At 43.0% G+C, this 21,636-nt stretch overlaps 1 protein-coding gene across 1 annotated transcript in view; it reads right to left on the bottom strand.

Moving 5' to 3' along the window:
• Nucleotides 1-3,131: 3,131 nt before the first annotated feature.
• Nucleotides 3,132-21,636, bottom strand: part of SAC9 (sacI homology domain-containing protein / WW domain-containing protein) — a 116,681-nt gene continuing 98,176 nt past the window's right edge. Inside the window, exons 7-13 of the mRNA XM_087697552.1 lie at nt 19,914-20,156; nt 19,245-19,718; nt 18,348-19,088; nt 5,356-5,553; nt 4,519-4,956; nt 4,075-4,305; nt 3,132-3,930 (exon numbers count right to left, since the gene is read on the bottom strand). Of these exons, the coding sequence (XP_087553678.1) occupies nt 3,649-3,930; nt 4,075-4,305; nt 4,519-4,956; nt 5,356-5,553; nt 18,348-19,088; nt 19,245-19,718; nt 19,914-20,156 (2,607 nt within the window). The 3' untranslated portion in view covers nt 3,132-3,648. The remainder of the gene's footprint in view (nt 3,931-4,074; nt 4,306-4,518; nt 4,957-5,355; nt 5,554-18,347; nt 19,089-19,244; nt 19,719-19,913; nt 20,157-21,636) is intronic.

Genomic DNA, 21,636 nt, shown 5'->3' on the forward strand with positions numbered 1-21,636 from the left:
TTAATATTAGTATGGATTTTACCATAGGTCTTCCAAGACCACTAAGCATGGGTGGAATGGTATCTTTATCATTGTTGATTGATTAACAAAGTCAAGTCATTTTATCCCTAACAAAACTCAATATTCAACTAAACAAGTGGTGGAATAATTTATGGAATGAATCTTCAAGCTTCACGGTATGACTTTGAAGATTATTTTTTATAGAGATACAAAGTTTATGGGAAACTTTTGGAAGAGTTTATTCATCTATATGAGCACCGTTTCAACTCCTAGTACCACCTATCATCCGCGAATGAATGGTCAAACTGAGAGAGTACATAATTGGTTAGAAGTCTATTTACATAACTTTTGCCATGACACACAATCTTTATGGGACCAACGGCTTCATCTTGCTAAATTTTGTTACAATAATACATATCACATGAGTATTGAAATGTTATGTTTTGAGGCTCCTTATGGTTGCAAATTCCAAGTACCCTCCGCTTTGCTTCATGATGATGTTAATCCTCAACAAAGCACTAATGAAGTAGTGGATTCATAAAGCTCAAGAACTACGTAGAAGTAGAAGATATGGGCTTATCCCAAACAAAGATGGAGAAAGAGAAAAAAGTATCTAGATTAGTCACTACTTAAGAAGAACTAGCAGCTCACATAGTTATCTATTTATAATATGCCATATCCAACATTTTAAAAAAATCATATACTAGAGAGAGGCAGTGACATAACTACTTGGCCACATAAGTGAGCAATGACTATGCAAAAACTCCGGAAACATCAGTAAGTTGAGTGAGACACTTAGGCCCCACCCAATATAAGGTGATTCTATAATGGTGGGGTGATTAACAAACATGATGTACAAATATGAAGAATATCCTCAAAAGATATAGAAAAAGTTTAAGAAATCATACGGTGATGATAGAAGGAGAAATTTAGAGTATGAAGTTGGAGATTGGGCATTTTTGAAGGCACCAAAGTCTAGGTACACCTCTCTTAAAGGTGGATATAATAAATTGACTCATTAATTTTATGGTCCATATCAAATCACCCAAAGAGTTGTTACTCTTGCTTATCAACTTCAATTATCTTCTTCCACATGATGAGTACTTAAAGAAATATATTTCATGTCATAACTCAAGAAATATATGGGACCTGATATTCATGTACTTGAAAAATTACCACTCAATGATAAGTACTTGAATAACCACCCATTGATTAAGATATTCTAATTATTTATGAGGATGAAAAGATTCTAAGGAATCGTACAATTATGGAACCATCAAATGGCGAGAGTTATCTATGGAGTCATCTACTTGACAATCAACTTCTCATTTGGAGACTTTTCCATGGATTCTTCAAGAGAATTCACGACTTATAAAACAAGGGACATTATTTTGTATTAAATTTCCATGGTAATATTCATTATCCTAACAATATCAAAATATGATTTTTATATCATAGATAGGTAACTTGGACTTGTCTCATTCAAAGATTTCAACCCAAATTTATGGCATTTTTACTACAACTACTATAATGTTCAAGATAGCATTTAAGATTTCTTAGTTTTACAACAGCGATGGTGCTTCCTTATCATGGAGGATTCGTTATTGCTTTAAAGAGAATATTCAATGACAAACCTTCACGATCAAGCTCTTTCCTATGATTCATCTTTGTACTCTTAACATTCTCAAGTTTTGAGGACAAAACTTATTTAAGTAGGGACGATCTATAATAAAGTAAAATTTTGCATTAGTTCATGAAAGGCTTTGTAACAGCCTTAGAGAATTAGGTCTTCTTGTAAAGTCAAGCAGTTTCCCTTATAAATAATTTTTCTATCATTTTATTTAAGCAATCTAACTTGGAGCTCTCAAGGTTCTACATCCCAACATCATAAGGTATACTCATGAACACCGTTGCATGAGGTGAGTATCAAGTTGCCTACTTCTCTATCTAGTTCTTCATACCAGCTATTATGGCTTCCTTGTACCATATGTTGCACACGAATATATGGAATGGCTATGGCTTCTCATGGATATGATTTGCATTTCTTGGTTCTAGCATAATTTTCTTCCAATTAGAAGTTCCTTCCATTACATTAAATATTCGTGAGTAGACTCTGATTTGAAGAGATCAAGGTGATAAGAACACAATCTATAGATATTTTAATTGAATTAAAGACTTTGACTTGATTACATCAAATGCGTATGCGGATAATAAACCAATACATATAGAGATTTTGTCTTAGATTTAATCCAAATGCATACTTAAATGCAAGCTCAAACGGTTTCTATTTCATGAATACTAATGAACAACTCCTCCAAGATACAAGTATTTTCACATGGTGCCAATCTGGAGTTGGCATCTTCATGCAAGGCCAGTCTAGCTCTTCAATGTTCCCCTTGCTCCCCTAATTTCAGTAGTGCTGCAGTATTGCGTGAGACAGTTTTCTTTCTATTGCTCTTTAAAATATTATAGGTTGTATATCCCCCATGAAATTTGCCCCTCTGAGCTAGAGTGAGCCAATGAAGGAGGAGTGATTCATCCTCTTAAATTCTTGGGGTCTCTGAAGCTTGCTCTCATTACCTATGTCTGTAAATTTATTTTTATAGCATGATTTGTAAACAGATGACAGATATAGTTGATGAGAGAATTCTTTTTCTGTGGAGATACTATCCTCTCCTATTGAAGTTCATTTCCCTATCATTTAGCAACCACAATTTCAGATTGCGGACTTCGGACCAAAGTTTGAACCACCCCAGTATTATAACTCGCAATCTTTTAAGCCGTCTCTGATGTACAAAGCTTTTATTATTTTCACTCCCAGTATTGAGTTTTTTTCAAAACTCATTATCAACTTGATAAGCCTCCTCACACTCCAAGCCTTGCTCTAAACATATATTAAAGTCGGTTTCCTGGTTTCAAGTTTTGTTATCCTTGTTATATTTTTGCTCCTGTTGCTTCTACCAAAATATCAGCAACTATACATACACACAAGTGGGCATGTATATACATGCTTACAAATCAGTTTCATAATACAGGGAGATCTGGTGGCTTTCGATCTCATGGAATCGTAAGTTCAACATGTATCTTTGCATTAGAATCTCTAGAAGGAAATATCAATCATAGAAAAAGGACAAGCATGCTCTGCTAGACATACATGGTTGATGAATATTATAGATTTGATAAATTGAAAAAATGAACAAGGTTAATCAATAATAGGATGTTCATGCTCATTAGTGGAAGCATGGTATAGATTACAAAGATGGCTGAGCCTGTATGTACAAACTAAGCTAAACACAATTTAGCTGTGCTTAGCAAAGCCCAGCCTTGAATTATAAATTTTTAGAGCTCAAGGATCCGAGAATATCACCAGGCTCTTCTCAAACGAGCATGGTACTGTCTTCCTCTCCATGTGAATGATTTTAAGCTGGGTAAGTGCTATATCGACTCCTAGATTAAAGATCTAAGATGTGCTTGAAGAGAGACACCAAAACTGACAATGTGATCATACTGCAGCAGTATGAAGTAAAAAAATATGGCTGAGAAAGCTCAGGTTGCGAACCTTCAGAACTTTTACACTGCTTCATTGGGCGAATGTTTATGTTACAGGCTGAAGCACCAATTCATCTGATTTTCCACATTTAAATCTATTCAAACAGCTGATAGAAGAGCCCATTTTCCCATTTCTGATGCCAGGGAATAACGATAGACTTTTATTTTGTTTGCCAATGATAGACCACTTGCCATGGGTGGATTTTTAAGGGAAGTGTCATTCTGATCTGTTCTTTCATCACTAAAAGCTGTGATGTCCCCAAGTAATTCAAAAATAAGCCCCCTTGCCTGTATCGGTGTTACGAAATCAAAATACAAAAGTGTTCCAATTTGAGCTACTGGCACAGTGAAATTGCCAACATGCACGGGTTGTCTGTTGTCCTGTATTAGAAAACCCCCAACCACACACACAAAAAAACGAAATAAAAAAGCAAGGTCAACAAGAACTCATAGAACGGCCAAACCACAACACATGAGTCTAGAAAATCATTATGGGCTTATCATCCTTCTGCTAACTATGTGTACCTGAACAGCAGCAACTTGTATAAATAGACTGCCACGATTGGTCATCAAGGTTTCAACTGAATCCAAAAGGTCATGTAGAGGGCTCTCAGGGTTTACAGGAGTGTGTTTCAAGCTGTTCTGAATGGTATACAAAGCATCCAGCCGAAATCCAGCTATACTAGAAGCTGATGGTGGAAATGCCAGTTCCACTATACGATCACTCTCTTTGTAACCCTCTGCTTCAACTTGAACCTGCTCACCGTACTGACATCTTTAGCAGCCATTAAGAACATTATGTAATGTACATCAACATCATTACCCCACTTTCTAGACTTCAGCTGAGTACTCTTCCAATTACCACCATAATATTCTAAGTCCAAACAAGATTGAGTTGTGAGAGTATTCAGGCCAGCCTTTGAAGTTCAACTACACAAAAATGCAAACATCATGAAATGAGACACTAACCTTGTATCGCCCATACAGGACAGGCTGCTCAAGTGCAGACTTCCACGCTGATTTTGAAGCTTGCTGCGCTGTATCCAAAGTCTCAACATCATGCTTTCCAACTACTAATATTCTTCTGGCATGGATACAGGAAGATTCTACCAGGCCTCCATAAGGCCGTTGTTTATGTGATGATAAGGCCGTTGACCCCAGGTTGAGAATGTCAAAGTTCACATCTTCCACCCTTGGCATAGTTGGAATTGTAAGCTTTAACCAGAGGATGCGACATTGTTCATGCTTTTTGAACCTAAAATTCAAATGGCGTGGTACTTGCCCATTAGGGAGAGCAGTCCCTTTTCCATAGAGGTGAGGGCATGCTGCTGCCTCATCTTTTATGTCCCATCTCCCAACAAATGTGCGTTCTGTCTCTGTTATCCATTTGCCACACCAGACTTCCAACTACAACCAGCAAAAAACAATATGAAATAGGTGGTGGCCTAGGACTAATACCTCATGCCCTAGTTCTGCATGAAAATCAACACATAACATGCTACAGATGGAATGTCTCAAAGAAACTAAGAAACATAGCATCATAGAACCATGGAGAACTGCAGTGTTTATGAAAAACCGAGGTTTAATATTCAATCAATTGCAAATTCTCTACCAAGAACTCAGAGATTGAGGAAGAAGGTTTAAAACCTTGAAATTTACAAAACAATCTGGTTGTTAAAATGACAAGTACTTGTCATTCATTTCTAAAAGTTTTAATTAAAGGTTTCGGTGTCTGCTGCCGAATACACTTTTAGTGGACATTGGACAACTGATGCACTCCTTGAAAAGAATGAGGAGGATACTTACAGTTGGCGTGTCTAAGGCAGAGTAGCCACATGGACTGACAAGAAGTAACACTCCAGAGACTGTGGCAAGCGTGGAAAGGACTACAGTTAGCACAACACTTGTCACACCTGCAGGTGTTTTCCAATATGCACTGGGAGACCCTAGAAAAGGACATGCCAGTAGTGAAAGTGGAGATTCCGAACCTTCTGCAGTTTCTACCTGCAGTAAATCATTTTGTATATTCAGTAAGATGAAACAAGAAATAAGCATTGTGTTTCTACTGAAAATCCACAAAAGAGTCTCTAAATGTTATTTTTAACAAACAAAGAAAGTCAACAGATTGAGCAGGTCAGTATTTTCTGCAGATGGTTTTCTGTTAAAACATCCAATCTCAAGCTAGGATGTAAATATTGCAACATGCATATCATCTCATTCAACTGTAGGCTTGTGGTGTTCATCTTAATTTCAACCTTAGCAAACTCCCTTGCAAGATGGAAATCATAATCCTCTTCATAATTGTCATTTGTAGTAAGAAATTTCTGCATGACCACTCACTCTGGTTTGCCAACCACAGGTATTCATCCACCTGAACACCACAGCACACCAAGGACATCATACTTAAGGACTTTGTGCCACCCCAATGAAGCTAGATCACCATACTGCAACTTCATCTCGAACAGAGCCCGTCAAACTCTTATACATGTAGACACCGAGAATTCAACACACTCAGATCAATATTTGCATATCAAACGAAGTATACTACAGCATGCATTTAATATACCAACCAGTGTGTGTGATTGATAGATCCACCAGAAGAACACAGAGACAAGGAAAGGACAATGATTTTCATTTATAAGACACGCTGTGAAAGACAATTCCAGGCTATAATGTGCTCTTCCTTTCAGAAAACTAAAGTGTGCTCTCTATAACTTTCAAAAGTTCTTCACCAGCACTCATCTCAATTTCATAGGACAATCTAGGCCAAAGTGGTGAAGTATTAAATATTCAATTTTCATTTTTTTGGTGAATTTGTTGCTTGCTGTAAATTGCTGTAAATCAGTGTATTCTAGGGTTCCACCACCCTTCTGTGAAAAGGCTGGTTTCAAAGCAGTACTGCCCAAGAGGACGATCACACGAGGAAAAGACCATTTTCAGCACAAAGATGAAATGTAATGGATGACTATTGTCCTGCACATAGAATGGCCAAAAGGCATCTTAGCCATACCCATTCCATTGTAGTTGTACAAGTTACTTTGTACTCAGCTTCATAGTTGGTGGTGGAGACTGTTGTCTATTTCTAGTTCAGCCAAGAAATACATGAACACCCAAGTATAAAATAATTGTCATTGGTGGACACTTTTGTTCATAAGCCCCAGCTCACAATCACTGTCTTTAAAAGCAAGTGCAAAGGAGGCCCTCAAGCACACAAGTTTTCCAATGCTTGAGTGCCTTGGAGATATGTAAAAATGCACTAGGCTGCTTGTGGATGTTTTGTATCAAGCCTTGTGCATAAAGCATGCCACTTGGGAGACACCAAGCTGAATATCTGACCATGTACTGCACAAGTACAATAAGCATCCAATAGCTTGCCGAAAAAGAGAGGTATCAAATGGTTACCCTGAATCCCTAAAAGCATGAACATATGCACTATCTCAACAGGTATAAAGATGGGCTGACATTCCCCATCTCAAAACATTGAAAAAGCAGTACAATATACTTGGACTATTAATGACCCTCCAGAGTTCCAACAAAACCAAAATAATGCCAAGATAGTAGTGTGATAGACCAAGATTTGTGACATCAAAGATCTTTGCAAACCTACCTTCAAGGCTGCAATGTGCCACTCATTTGGCCCAGTCAATCCCATACCATCTACACAAAGAATAAGGATCAGTAAATCCTTGCCATCCTTGCAAACATCAGCATGCTCTCTATCAGTGAGTTGCAAAAACCAAGAGTGATCAAGGGAGCATGGATCTTCTCATGCCATGCTTGAGGTGCCTACTTCAAACCATGCAACACCGACACGCCATGCCCTCTAACCCTTTCTATACAAAACTTGGACATTGTGTGATATAACACTCTTCGTATAAATCATTGTTATGGTCCTACTTGAGAGTTGCAGAGCGCAGAGAGTTCCCACTACCTCTAGAGGTGGGGATCTTTGTGGTTCGTAAGTCAAGGAGGGGCAAGATCCATCTACTAACGCCACCGGATGGACCAAACTATGCCTTTTTTCTTCAGTCCTCTCACTCAGGGGAGTGGACGACGACACAAATAAACAAAGAGTTGAAAAGTCAGGTGGCGGAACACACCTCCCGGTGGATGGGAGAAGAAGGACTAGCATTGTTTGCACAGCAGTGGCCTGGTTGCATGATGGACATTAACTGGTGGGCTGGTGACGAGATCCCTCGCTTGAGCATTATCTTTCGAGCCCCTCCACAATCAAGAGCTCCGAGGGATGTGATTGAGTGGCCCCTGGCATAGGCGGCCCGTTTCTACCATTGCACAGAGTCTCAACTCTCAGCATGGTTGATAAATGCATTGATAGTACCACCTGGAACTTCTATCACCCCGTTGGTCCCGCTAAGGGGCACCATGGGGGAATGGAGCTCGCCGTCCAAACCGGCGGCAAAGTGTACCTGCATGCCTTATAGCTCCTCCTCGTCATCAGCAACCTCCACACCGAACAGATGCCTGTTTGGGCAGTCACAGATTTCCCCATGAGCTTATATCTTGCATCCTAGAATGTGAATACCCTCCACTACAGTTGGGCATATGGTTCCAAGAAATTGATTGTTCGGCAAGAGTTGCAACCTGCCCTTGCCGGACGGATCGACATCTTACTTCTACAGGAGCACAAGCTCACCCCCACCCAAGCCCAATGGGTAGGAAAGGTACTCCCACGCAGCTCGCACACTTACTGGGAGCACGCCATAGGTGCCCACGGTAGGAGTGGAGGCATATGCACCTCTATTGGTCCGAGTCTTACCACTTGTGTTCGAGACCACGGGACGATAGTGGCAAGGAGGGTGCTATGGATCAGATTGGATATTGGGGACTCGTGCCTTGGAGTCCTTAATAATATCTATGCCCCTACGGAGGTTAGGGCACGCAGCAGGTTCTGGGTGGAGATCGCATAAGGACTCCTAGAGGTGGACTCCTGGATTGTTGGAGGTGACTTCAACAACCTGGAGGCTTTGGAGGACCAACAGAGCAGAGGGAGAAACTATCAAGGCATGGCTGGGGAGGAGCAGGAGGCATGGGAGGTGTTTCTATTGGCAGTAAGAGCACCAATGCCTGGAGAGACCCTGCCTTCCACAGGCAGGAGAGGTCGTCAGACTTCTCTTGGGGATACAGGTAGCTAGGTGGAGTCCTGCTGGAGCGGTTGGACAAGTTTTATGTGGGAGAGTGGGGAGGCTCTCAGGGAGGCCAGAGTGGACAGTTGGCGGGCACCAGGTTGTCCGATCATTGCCCGGTTCTCCTAACACTAGATCCCTCAACATCTACCCTAGACTCACGATCTTGTCGGATTTCTGACTCGATCTACAGGAGGGAGGAGGTAACGAGACAGATAGAGCAGATTTGGACCAGAGAGTGGGGCAGGAGGGCCAGATCATAGAGCAGGTTGCAGAGGCCCTAGCTGAGTCGAGCAGAATCTGCCAAGAGACAGCCATACAGGCCAGGCAGCAGAGCTGGGAGGAGGAGAGAGCACTCCGGCAGGACCTTGCAGCCACATAGAGATTATTACAGGTGGCACCAAGGGATCCCACTCTCCACTCACAGGAGGTGCGTGCGCGAGCAGCCATTGCTAGCTTAGAGAACAGGCGCTCTGAGTTCTCTTTCCGCACCTCAGCAGCTTTCTAGGCGCGGAAGGGGGACACAATGTGCAGGGAGTTTTTTTAGGTGCACCAGCCTCGCACCTCTGGAGAGCAAATACGCAGCCTCCAAGATCAGTATGGAAGGAACCATTCTAGCCCAGACAAGGTGATGGAGATTGCCACCGACTACTATAGTCGCCTCTTCCAGCAGGAGACGGCCTCAGCTAGAGGACAGTGATGTAGACAGTAGGTCTGGGATAATATCCCATCCCTCATCATAGAGGAGATGGGACGCTCCCTCCTAGCCCCCTTCACAGAGAAGGAATTAGAGGAGGCTTTCCATACACAGGACGGGCAGAAATGCCCGGGAGAGGATGACCTCTCTAAAGCTTTCTTCACTACCTTTTGGGAAGTGGTGAAGGACCCCCTATTGTTGGCCTTTCAGGAGATTTTCACTTCAGGACAAATGCCAGGGACTCTATCGGCAGTCCTTATCAGTCTTCTCCCCAAAGGGGGAGACCGGTTGGAGCTTTTCCAGTGGAGACCGATCACCTTACTGTCAGTGGCCTATAAGGCATTTGCAAAGATGATTGGTAGGCGACTACGCCCCTTGCTTCCAGACATCATCCATGACACACAAACAGGCTTTGTCCAGGATAGGAGCATCCTGGACAATGTATTCACCTTCTTTGAGGCAACAAAGTGGGCCTAGTACAGTGGGCAGAGACTTGCCGTACTACTCTTGGATTTTGAGAAAGCATATGACAGGGTGGACTGGGATTTCCTAGAGGGCACCATGGTGAGGTGGGGTTTCCCCCAAGCTTGGATTTCCGGGGTCTCCGCACTTTACATATCGGCCACCAACAGGGTTCTCATAGGAGGGAGGCGAGGGGAGGAGTTTCGGCTGGAGAGATCGGTCTGACAGAGTTATCCCCTGGCCCCGTACCTGTTCCTTCTCTTTGCAGAGGCAATGTCTCACTTCCTCAGGTCACGTGTAAGCAGATTACGTGGCCTCCGACTTCCAATAAGAGAGGAAACCGAGCTGTTAGACTCAGAGTATGCAGATGACACAGCGCTCTGCATAGAGGATGACGAATTGATGCCGGAGAGAGTGAGGTTGGCTCTTGAGGTATTTTGTACTGCAACGGGAGCAAAAATCAATTGGCGAAAGTCGGTTGGTTTCCTCACAGACTCGGACTCTAGCACGGAGTGGGGCATGCACCTGGGATTTAGATGGGTGAGCAGAGGACAGACCGTCTGGTACCTAGGGTTCCAGGTGGGACTCGACATCACTCCTGCCCAGTAGTTTCTTCTAGTCCTCGATTCTATTCAGAGGAAGCTAACCTATTGGAGCACGGCTCGCCTCTCACTAGCCAGCCGAGCCCTGGTAGTTAACCAAGTACACCTAGCGACGGCCTGGTACATCGCCTCGTGTTGGTGCTTCTCCTCCTCCTACGTAATATAGCTTCGTCGCCTAGTGCAGAATTTCCTTTGGTCCGGGTTAGACGGCTCCAAGGATTCCCAGGCCAAGGTGGCATGGACAACCATTATACGACATCGGTCAGAGGGAGGGTTTGGGATCATAGACCCAGAGTATCAGAGTATTGCCCTCCTGGGCAAGCTAGTTGTCCACGGCCTCACACCGGGAGGGCAGACCTGGAAGGTCCTATTGCAGGAGGGTCTTCAAGACTATTGATCGAGGCTTGGCGGTGAGTGGAGGCCGTCCCTGAGATGGATCTTCACGACAGCCCAGATCACCCCCCCAGATCACCCTTCCTACGCAGCTTGCTCCATGTGTGGCAGGGCCTCTGTAAGGCCCTTATCCAGAGCCCCCCAGGCTGCCAGGAGGAGATAGACCGTCAGCTAGTGATTTGGCCCCCAGGTCAAAGACCGGAAAGCGGCACAGATCGGCGAGCGCCCCCACATCCAGTGAGCTGGTTGGGAGGCTGGCCCGGCTCGTACAATCAGGACATGGCGGGAGGTGTACAGGATGGCGAATGAGGAGATGCTGAAGCAAGCATCAAGCTGCCAGCGAGGAGTGGAGCTGAGGAGAAGGGAGATAGACACAGCAATACCTCAGGAGTGGCTTGCTCCCCCGATCCGAGAGCCGATAGAGCTCGAGGAGGTATGGGCCGCTAGGTTTTCACCAGCAGGAATCCCCTTACAGGTGGCAGGAAGAGTGGGTGGCGCTCCAAGTGGGACCTTTTTCACAGTGCAGGAGGGGGAGCGTCTAGCTCTTGACAAAGGGCAGCAGGATGAGGGGATAGCTGTCCTTTCATGGAAGAGAATCTGGATGGTTGGCCTTCAGGGGAAGACATGGCAACTGGACCCTTTGGTCTTTTGGTAGGAGCTCAGGGAGTGGCGCCTCTGGATCTTGGAGGGAAGGCCACTTGATAAGCTGGAGTGGGATCCGGGAGAGTGGCTTTGGCCGGCCACTGCGGTCGCCAAGAAGCCACCGAGGTTCCTAGAGTATACCGCCAGGATTGGCAGACACGTATTGATGCAAGAAGAGATGGATTGGGTGTCGTTGCGTAGCAGGCACTGCGCGGAGCACAGCATCACGGAGCTGTTCCGACGGACCTTCTGACACCGCCCATGGGATAGCTGGAGGCCGAGGAGGGTTTCATACTTTTTATGGCTGGTGGCACATGGAGGCTTGGCGGTGGGAAGCTAGCTTGCCCGGATGCAAAAGGAGAGAGTTTGTAAGTGCTGCACACAGCAGTCGATGGAAACCCCAAAGCACTGCCTTTAGTCGTGTGAGGCGGCACAACTCGTGTGGAGAGGAGTATGCCGCATCCTGCGTCGCATAGCACCCAGCTATGGATGTATCTCTTAGGATGCTTTTTGTTGGCAGGCCGTTAGCCAGGGCTATCACCTTCTGTATGAGGCCGGGATGCAAGACACGATATTCATGATCAAGGCAAGGTCGTGCGCAATGGTGGGTTTAGAGGCTCTACCCATCTGCCAGGTACTGGAGCACACAACAAACCGCTCTGAGGTATGGGAAATCGTAGGAAGTCTTACTGGTTGGCATATCTGGAAGGCGCGGTGTCAGATGCCTTTCGGCGGAGAGAGACCTTCAGTACCGATGACCCTAGCAGAGCTCTGGACCTCCATCATCCACTCCCTTCGAGGCTGATGGGATCAGGTGCAGGGCGAGTCCAGGGCTTGTCAGGAGCTCCGAGGTCATTTCATGCGCACTTGGGGCGGCCAGGACTTGTTCTTCGTGATGCAGGCAAGCAGCCCCAAATGGCGATACACCCCCTCTCCATGGCTTCTTGCCCCTATCCCCCCCCAGACCGCCTTGAGAGGCTTATATATATGATGTATCTGTGACTTTTACCAGCTCCAGCTTGGTCTGTTGAGCTTGAGCACTTCTTTGCATTCAGGTTTTTTTTTTTAAAGTAGTATAATTAGCCACACTTTATTTGCAAAAAAAAAAAAAAAAAAAAAAAAAAAAACACTAGCTTTCGTTGCTCCCTCCATCTACAGCAACATTCCCCCTAGTATCACAGCAGCTAGATTGGTAGCCCTTAGCAATGACGTGCAACGGAAACCTTTGGTCAAACGCCGGTGCATTCTGCGAGTGCCCCCCAGTCAAACACCTTGCGTGTCGTCCTCTCTAAGGAACAACTCTTTTCTGTCCATGCCACTGAGCTGGAACTGAAAGAAACAAAAATCTTTGGAGAGGTCATAGGACACTCTCCATCCATGGCCCAACTTTGGGATTGGCTTCACTCCACGCTACACATTGGCACAACGCAAATTGCGGAGGCAATTCTCATGGGTCAAGGAATCTTCATGGTTCGACTCACCTCCGTGGATGCAGCCCGCGAGCTAGTGGATAGCTCACCTTATGTCTCCACGAACGGGGTCATTTATATGGTTCCCTGGTATAGTGGCTTCACAATGGAGGAGTTTGCGCTCCACAATAGGTTTCCTAGACACTCGGTCACCCTTCTATTCCCCAGACTAGCAGTAGAGTATCGTCAGTTAGTGGAGGACTTTAGACGGCTTTTCGGCACAATTCTTCCTCCCTCCTTCGCGGATGCAGTGACAGTCGCAAGAGTCCCAAAGTATGGGTGACTATGAAAGATACAAAGAACATACCTAAGTTTCTTGAGATTGAGGCAGACATACTTCACAGTACATGTAAAGATGCTTACAATGTATTGCAAGCATAGCATGCTTGAGTTGAAGAAGCATTCTTCCACTCGATTCACTTTCATGTGGTTGCTTTCGGAGCGCCTTTATTAGGTGCCATCCATAGAAATGGTGTCCACTCTATGGAATGAGTGGGATAAGTATGAGATAGAGGAGGCCAAAGCTGTGCAACACTTCTGCCTCAATGAAAACTTTGGCAAAAGATCCGTGCTATTGTGATTGCAATTGTGAGGGGTCCACCATGGGCCTTCTCATTTACTTTTTGAAATCAGCATTGATAGAGGTATGGACTTGCATTGTGATTCTAGAGAAATAGCGTACACACCTCGTCGATATAGCAAAGAGAAGATGCACATGGATGCGTAAGCCTATCCAAGGTTTTGCAACTTTGATACATCAGGCCCACAATTTCTTGGTGATCATGGATGATAGAGAGCTCTAATCGAACCAGCTTGCCTACTTGACTTATGTGGTGCCTATGAATGGCTGCAATGCAGTGCTAGAGGAGCTTGGGTTGCTATGCAAGTCATAAAGCACATGTGGCATGTGCTTCTCTCGCTTATTGGAGGAGAGATTTACTTGTGAAGCCTCTCTTTTGGTGGCAAAATTTTGGCTACACACTATAGACTCTTTGACCCTTGCCCATAAGATTCCTCACATAGGATTGCTCTTCGGGTACATGTAAGAGAAATTGGAGGCCTATTCTCTCATACACACGAAGATTCGCAATCAATTTAGCACACAATAGTTAGAGCAGCTAGTCTATTGCCATACTAACTTCCACATGACAAGGGCCATGCTTAGTATGGATAATCCTAAGCACGTTAACACTTAAACATATATGAAAAGTCAACTTGTTATTTTCAGCATCATGCTTTACAATTTAGTATTTACAATATTTAAATTTTATATGCATTGTGTAGGTGATGTTGATACCTTCAAGTTAACAATCGGCAATCTTGCGAGTGTGCATCAAGAGAGTGATGAGGAGTAGTTGATATTTGCCGAGCTCTAGAGAGAGTTAATGGCAATCAACACTTGTGATACTTGCAATCAACGTGCTTGTGGGCAAGGACTTTGGGTAGATAGCAAGAGAAGTTTGGCCGTTTGGCACACTTTGACATCAACAAGGGGTGGTTCGAGAAGTTTGCAAACATATGTGAGGTGAGGCTCTAGTAGCTCTGATCTCATGCCTCACAATGGCATCCTCACGTTGCCTAGCCATGCACTACTTAGAGAGCCAATATTTGATGATGATGGTGCCCTCATTAGTGAGGATAAGTACGAGAGTGTCTCGGCATCTGATCCCAAATCAATCTATACATACATAGACTCAAATTTCAAAAGCCTAGAATCTCTCACCTACCTAGCTTCGATGGAGGACTGAAATCTCTCTTTCTTCTTCATCATTTCAAAAACCCTCTCATAGGCAGCTTCCTCACATCATGTCGGCCATCTCAGCACCACAAAGCTCGACATTGATGCCCAAATGCTCCAACATTGTCATGTTTGCTCAAACACGTGTAGTTTTCCCATATTGTGATTCAAACTGATCATGCTCCTGCCACAGCACCTTATCTACAAGCTACCATAGGGATTTGAAACACCTATTAGTTGCTTATCTTGAGATAAAAGCATTTTTGAAAATTCTCCATGTGCTGTCCTCTAGAACTATTTTACTCATAGCCTATCAAAGCTTCCATAGCTGGGGCTTCAAGAAAGCTCAATATCTTGAATATTTACCCCTCTTCTCTTTTGTTCTCTGATAATTATCTCAGATTTCTATGAAGATTGCACCATGGAGTTCATGTATTTAGAAGGCATAATCATCATCACCTTATAATCTCCAATCTCTTCACTAACAATGGATTTCTCCCCTTAATCTTCCATGGTGAATTTTCTCACTAAAAGAGTGGTTTTATCCACTAAGAAGAACAATTCAACTTTTGCATTTTGATAAAGTTCAATATGGAGCCACAGAAGGACTCTGTCATGAAGTTTAATGGAGTCAATTACCACACTAGGTCCATGAAAATGTAGTTTTTTCTCATCAAGAAGGGGTGGTGGAACGTTGTCAATGGGAAGAACAAATGGCCTAGTGCCCCAACAAAAAAGGAAACATGGACCACCAAGGACAAAAAGGCACTAGCCACACTGGTGCTTGGTATGGATGACAGGTACCTTCACCACATTTGTGACAATGATACCTCTAAAGAAGCATGGGACATTCTTAAAGAAACATTTGGTGTTAAGGGAAACGGCTCACTTACGTGTCTACCTATTGAGTTCTTTAGTCTAAACATGGATCTTGGAATGCCATTTTCAATCTCTTCAAACTGTATGAAGAGTCTCACCTCTCAAATCATCTATCCAGGAGAGACTCTGTCTAAAGAAGTCTCCATTGCAATTCTATCACCAAGCTATGGCAACCTTGTTACCACTCTAAAGAATATGCCAAATATCTCTTTGAAGAAAGTAGACTCCTCTATCTATGAAGAGGAAAGAAGACTTGCAAATCATGATAAATATATGGATGCAGTTGTGTACTTGAAGAATGGATCTACTTCAAGCTGCAAGGGCAAGACTTCTTGCAACCACTATGGTAAGATTGGACATTTGGAAAAGGATTGCCACCTGAAAATAAAGTGCTGCATGTGTGGAAAGATTGGGCATTTAGCTCATTATTGCTTCAACAAGATGAATCAAGTGAATATAATTGAAGAAATTAAATACAATAAGAAGCTCAATGTTGTCATAAATGTTGGTCATGATAACCATGAGTATGATTGGGCTTTTTAGGCTTTCCTTTTGTAGCAGCAATAAACTCTCCCTACTTTTGTACTAACTTTTTGCTACAGCATCTTTGTAATACTATCTTAGTAGGCAAGTCAATCTCAATGCTTTTTTGGAATAGTAGCCAAGTTGTAGGACCAAGCAGGCATACTTGGAATAGTAGCTACTAGAAACGTATATTTTAGGGTTTCAAGGACATGGATGCTTCTGTTTTTTGTAAGCATGGTTGTCATCTATATGCAGGTAGGCATGTTTCATTTAAACCCTTGATGACTGCATCTTGCATAAGAGAGAGTATGCTTACAGAGACAGGGAGGGTGTATACTTTTACTTGTGGAAAGAAATTTATGTGTGGAGCTACAGTGGCTGAATAAAGGAACAAAAAGAATGAATGAAAGAGGTCCGATACTGGGGAAACTCAACTGGAATCTCTCATCAGAAGCAGCATCCTACAATTTGTCACTCTTAATGAGAACACTCAAAATCTACAGGGATCATACAATCCTCATAGAACAGTTGAGAAGTTGTGCCATGGTGTGCATATTACTCCTGCAAATCCAAGTTTTCAATAATCTAAAAGCAGAAGATTCATTTTTAAGCCCTCTCCAGAATCACCTCAAACTCCCCTTTACTTTTTCTTTCTTGATTTGATTTCACTTTAGTTGGAAAGCCATCAAGCCATGAACCTCACTTGCCCTGTAAATTTTGGTTACTCGGGCAGCCTACCTCTTGTCATCCTAATCAATGTTTGCATGTGTGTTGTACAGATGGACAGAAAGAAGATTTCAGACACATTTGTAGAGCATTGAGCTTCTCACTCCATTGAGGGCAGCAGAGTAGGAAAACAAGATTTGGATGAAGTTCTGGAGGAGACAGAGATGCCAGGAGGTGGAAACACTGTCACACTGGTGTAAGAGGTTCAGCACTTGACCATAAGATGACTCTCAATGTCACAGGCCTGAGAGGGTGGTTATTTCACAAGGGGTGAGGCCTTCTTAGACAAGACCTCCACCAGGATTTAGTAGGAGGTCAATTGAGGCCACATACCATGTAGGTTGGCATCCAACCAAGTCCAGACTACCAATAGTAAGGGCAGCAGACTTATAGGCTTAGTATGCGTCAGAGTGGTAGAGTCTTGGGTGTCACCAATACAGACTTAGCATGTCATGCTCCCATAACACTTCTCAGGATCTATTGTCAGGATAAGAGCAGGGATAAGAGTATTTGTCAGAATAATAATATTTGGTAGGGACGTTGGTAGTCATGCCCCAAGCAATCAGACGGAGCAGAGGGAAATCTAGCATGCTCTTACCTTAGGTGGAACATTGGATACTAGTAGGAGGCTTCAACATGGTGGAGTCCTTGGAGAACAGGAGATGCACTGGTACAGGGGCTATCAAAGGCTGTGAGCAGGTGGCCTAGAAGCACATTTTTAACATCAAAGGACAACCCTCGGTTTTCCATACAGTCCAGGCAATCCACAGGATCACTACAATTCTCACTAAGTCAAGGCCAATCACTTTGTAAGGAACTCCTTATAAGATCATAGAAAAGGCGATTAGCCTGAAGGTCTCCGATGATGCCATACATTATTCATGTGACTCGAGCAGCATCTGTATAGGAGTGCAGCATCCTGGAAAACCTTTTCACACTTTGGGAGCCTATGACCTTAGTCAATGCTAGAAGGCAGAATCTTACGGTGTTGCACCTCAATTTTGAGAAGGCCTATGCCAGAGTAGATTGGAAGTGCTGGGAAAGCAGAATGTTGAAGATGGACTTTCCAAGGCAGTGAATCAGAGGTATTTCAGTGCATACTCTTCAGCAGACAGTTATGTGATCTCAATGATGCCAAAGGGGAGAGAATCTTCACTCAAGTGAACTCTTAATGTATTTCTTTTTTGTTGGGAATAAGCCAGTACATGCACTTTTTCTTTGGGTATAGAAAAGAATCCAATTTTCACATGTCCACAGCATCTCTTGCATGTTCTGTCCATGCTTCTTCTGCTGCCAATAACAAAGATTTATCAAGTATTACGCATTACAGTAGAGAAGAATTTTGTGATTGCTTTTGCAGAATCTAGGGTGAATTGCACCCGGTGAAGATGTTGCAAACTACAAGCACAGTTGGTAACTTGCAGATTTGACATTTAGTACATACATGAAACATAAAGCTATTATCTTTTTCTGGGGAGGAAAATTCCCTGAACATTTCATTGTTAGTCAAGAAGAACTTACTGTAGCTAGCAAGCTTGCATTTGGGTATTCTGCTAAAGAATCTTCACCCTTAAGGAGAGCATCAAGCCATGTTCCCTTAGTTGATGTTCGTTGATCAAAATTCCTTGGAATGGAACTAAACCAGTTGCCAAAAATCTCTTCAACTGCCTTGGCTGCAGCATTCCGAATTCGGCTTTTCCTTCTTTCAGATGCTAGAGATTTCAGCCTGTCCAGAAGAAAAGCATCAATAATAATTTGCGGACAACATTTTTTGCAGATAATATCAGTTGAACTGAGTTTCTCGTAAGTTGCTTGGCTGCCATTCAAACCATCATAATTTCCTGCAAGTACAACTTCCTCCTTACAAGCACTACAAGCTGGACAAACTTTTCTTTGGCACAAAGCACATGGTGCTAGTCCTGTTAACTTGAAAGAATTTCTCATTTTCCGAAATTTGGAATTACTGTGGATTTCACAGCCATCATTCTGATCCAGAATCTTACAGCTTCCTGATTGTAGCTTACTGATCCCAATATCTGATAAGTTTTGATCCTCAAATGCTATCTGATTAATGGAGGCAAGCTGTGTTGCCACCAGGCTAACTTGACCAGAATATAAAGGTGATAGTGACCGATTGGGATCCACAAACACAGGATCCTTGCCAAGTCCCAAGAGGACTCTATCCCTTTCTGCTGCAGATAAACCAACTTTGAAACGCATTATCTCGAGCTCCATGGTTTCAGAGAATGTCAGACGCTTTGCCTGTTAAGAAGGGTGTAGACACATGCATTTCAAAGTGCCGTTAAGACAGACATTATACAGAGAAGAATTTGTCAAACCATTAGAAAACCCTTCCAACTTGAATACAAGACAAAATTTGACGTGACCAGTGACAAGTTACAACATTTTCAAGCTTACCAGGCCTGAACCACAAAACGTTTTGACAGCATCTGAATATTCTCCTGATGCACTTTTTGCTTCTGTACTACAACTGTCAGAACTTCTGCGCAGAGGATCATCAAAGGAATCTGGAATCTCTTCAGAATCAGTTAAGAAGATTTCCCAGCTCTCATCCTTCTTATATGATGGTTGTTCCCAACTTCCAGGCTCTGAAACAGAACCCTGGACTGGTGCACCTATATCACCAGTAAGAAAATCCAGACCATGTCCAAGAATATTTGAACTCTGAATAGTAGACCCTGGTTTTTTCATGGCATTGTCAGCCTTGCAGGTGGATTCATATTTTTCATCAAAGCCTGAAAAAGGGTTTTGTGCTTCAAATACACTAGACTTAATTTGAGACTCAGATCCTTTCGCAGCAACTTCCAACCAAGGCTCATCCTCACTTGTCGTAAACTTGCCCCATGGGAGAAAGAATCCAAAAATCTCGATCTATACACTCAAACAAGCCATGCATTTAGAACAGAGATAGTGCAACAGGGAGTACATGCATTCTGTACAAAACCATGTGATAACAGTTAATAATTGTCAGTATGTATTTCTAGCGGCTGCCAATCAAAATAAAGCACAGTGCATCTTTTCTTGCCACAAAGGAAAACAAAAATCAATCCTGTTAAATAATCATACCTGCCCAAGAGTCATTGCAATGTTTCCCGGTGAAGCAGGATAGAAAGTTAGAGCAACCACCCTGGTCAAAAAATCAACTTCACCTTCTTGCTCTTCAAATTCATACAACCAAGGAAAAGATTTTCCTCCTGGGTTGCCTGGCCATGATCCAGCACCAGTTATTGCAGCATCTTCGGTATTCACAACACCGACCAGAGGATAAACCAATTTTGTCCCATTTGCACATCTTGGCAAAGTTGCTCCCTGCGATCAAGTAGAAAGTCTGACAGTCAAATAACTATCACACATGTTGAGTACCTATGTCATTTGTATGAATTTTGGCCTTCCATCTATAGCCATTGATGACAGATCCCATGAGCGTGAGTGTGATTGCAGTATTCTTTTAAAAGGGCAGCTAAGTGATGAAAGAGCCATAAGTGATTGATACCATGGGCTTCAGTATGATTGGAACACTCTTAAAAGAGCAGCTAAGATGGTGAAACAGTCATGAGTAACTCATTGAATTCTCAAGGCATGCAGTCAAACTGACATTACTTAACATACCCATTTACCTACCCAACTTCCTCCTCCCTCCCTCCAACATAACTCTTATTAGAGGGCATTTTAGGTTGTGCTTCTAAATTTAAGTCTCCAAAGTTTCTTTTTCACTGCCTTAGTAGACATGATATTGTGCAAGCATTCCAAACTTCTACCTCATATCACTTTTGACATTCTGAAGAAAATCTCTTTGTTCTTTCTCTCAGCTCTTGTGCAAGTATTCGGCATGCTCTCCTATTGTACATCTTTTTCCCCTCGTGCACTATAAGACAGCTTCCTTGGTCACTGTGTGCAGCAAGTCGTCTTCATCAAATTCACCAACACCATCAAACATACCTCTTGATGCAAGTCGTGCTTAACTGTAGCCTATGGGCTGAAGTGAAAGCCATATGAATACTTAGATATAATCAAATTGGGTGGGTTAACACTTAGATATAATCAAATTGGGTGGGTTAACAGGACTTCATAAAGCTTAGATTTCTTGGAGATTTTGGAGCAAACCCGCTATTCTAAAAATCACAAATCTTGCATGTGAACAGTTAGGTTTGGAATGTGTGATAACACTTGAGGTTTGAATGTAACTGTGACATATGGTTGAACTATGAAATGGACCTTTGACAAAGATAAGGCCCACAAGCCTATAAATTTGAACTTTCTTGTCATATCAAAAGCAATCAAGTGTTCACTGTTCACTTTACTCTCTTCATATGTCCACACAATTCTCAATTTTAATCTGATTTTCTCCTTCAAATTGGCATGTAAATGCCATTATGGAAGGTTCAAATACGAGCATCACTATAGTCAAAAAAGGCACTGGCCCACCTCTAGATCTTGGCTGAACAACCCCAATAAATCTTCGCCCTGGCTGGACCTCCATAACCATCTCATGGTATGAAGTTCCAAATGAGGAACTTCATCTGTCAACTAGAAGATCTAGAGAAAGGTCAACAAAACAGTAATCTACCACATCCTTGCAAATAAAACCTGGTTAGCAGGTAAAGGCAAGCTACCTATAGCTTCACAAGGTCCCTGGAGCCAAATCTTTTTCACAAGATCAGAACTAGAGACTTGGACAGACATTTTGAGGTCAAGTTTGCGGCACCCATTATTTGAACTTGGAGATTACTTTTTTTCAAGGAGCTCTAGTTCTCCTGAAGAGATGGCACCAGTCGCTTTGGTTATTGCA

The sequence above is a fragment of the Lygodium microphyllum genome, chromosome 2, assembly GCF_053477565.2.
Source record: "Lygodium microphyllum isolate KBCC chromosome 2, Lygodium_microphyllum_v1.1.10, whole genome shotgun sequence".
Lineage (NCBI taxonomy): Eukaryota > Viridiplantae > Streptophyta > Polypodiopsida > Schizaeales > Lygodiaceae > Lygodium > Lygodium microphyllum.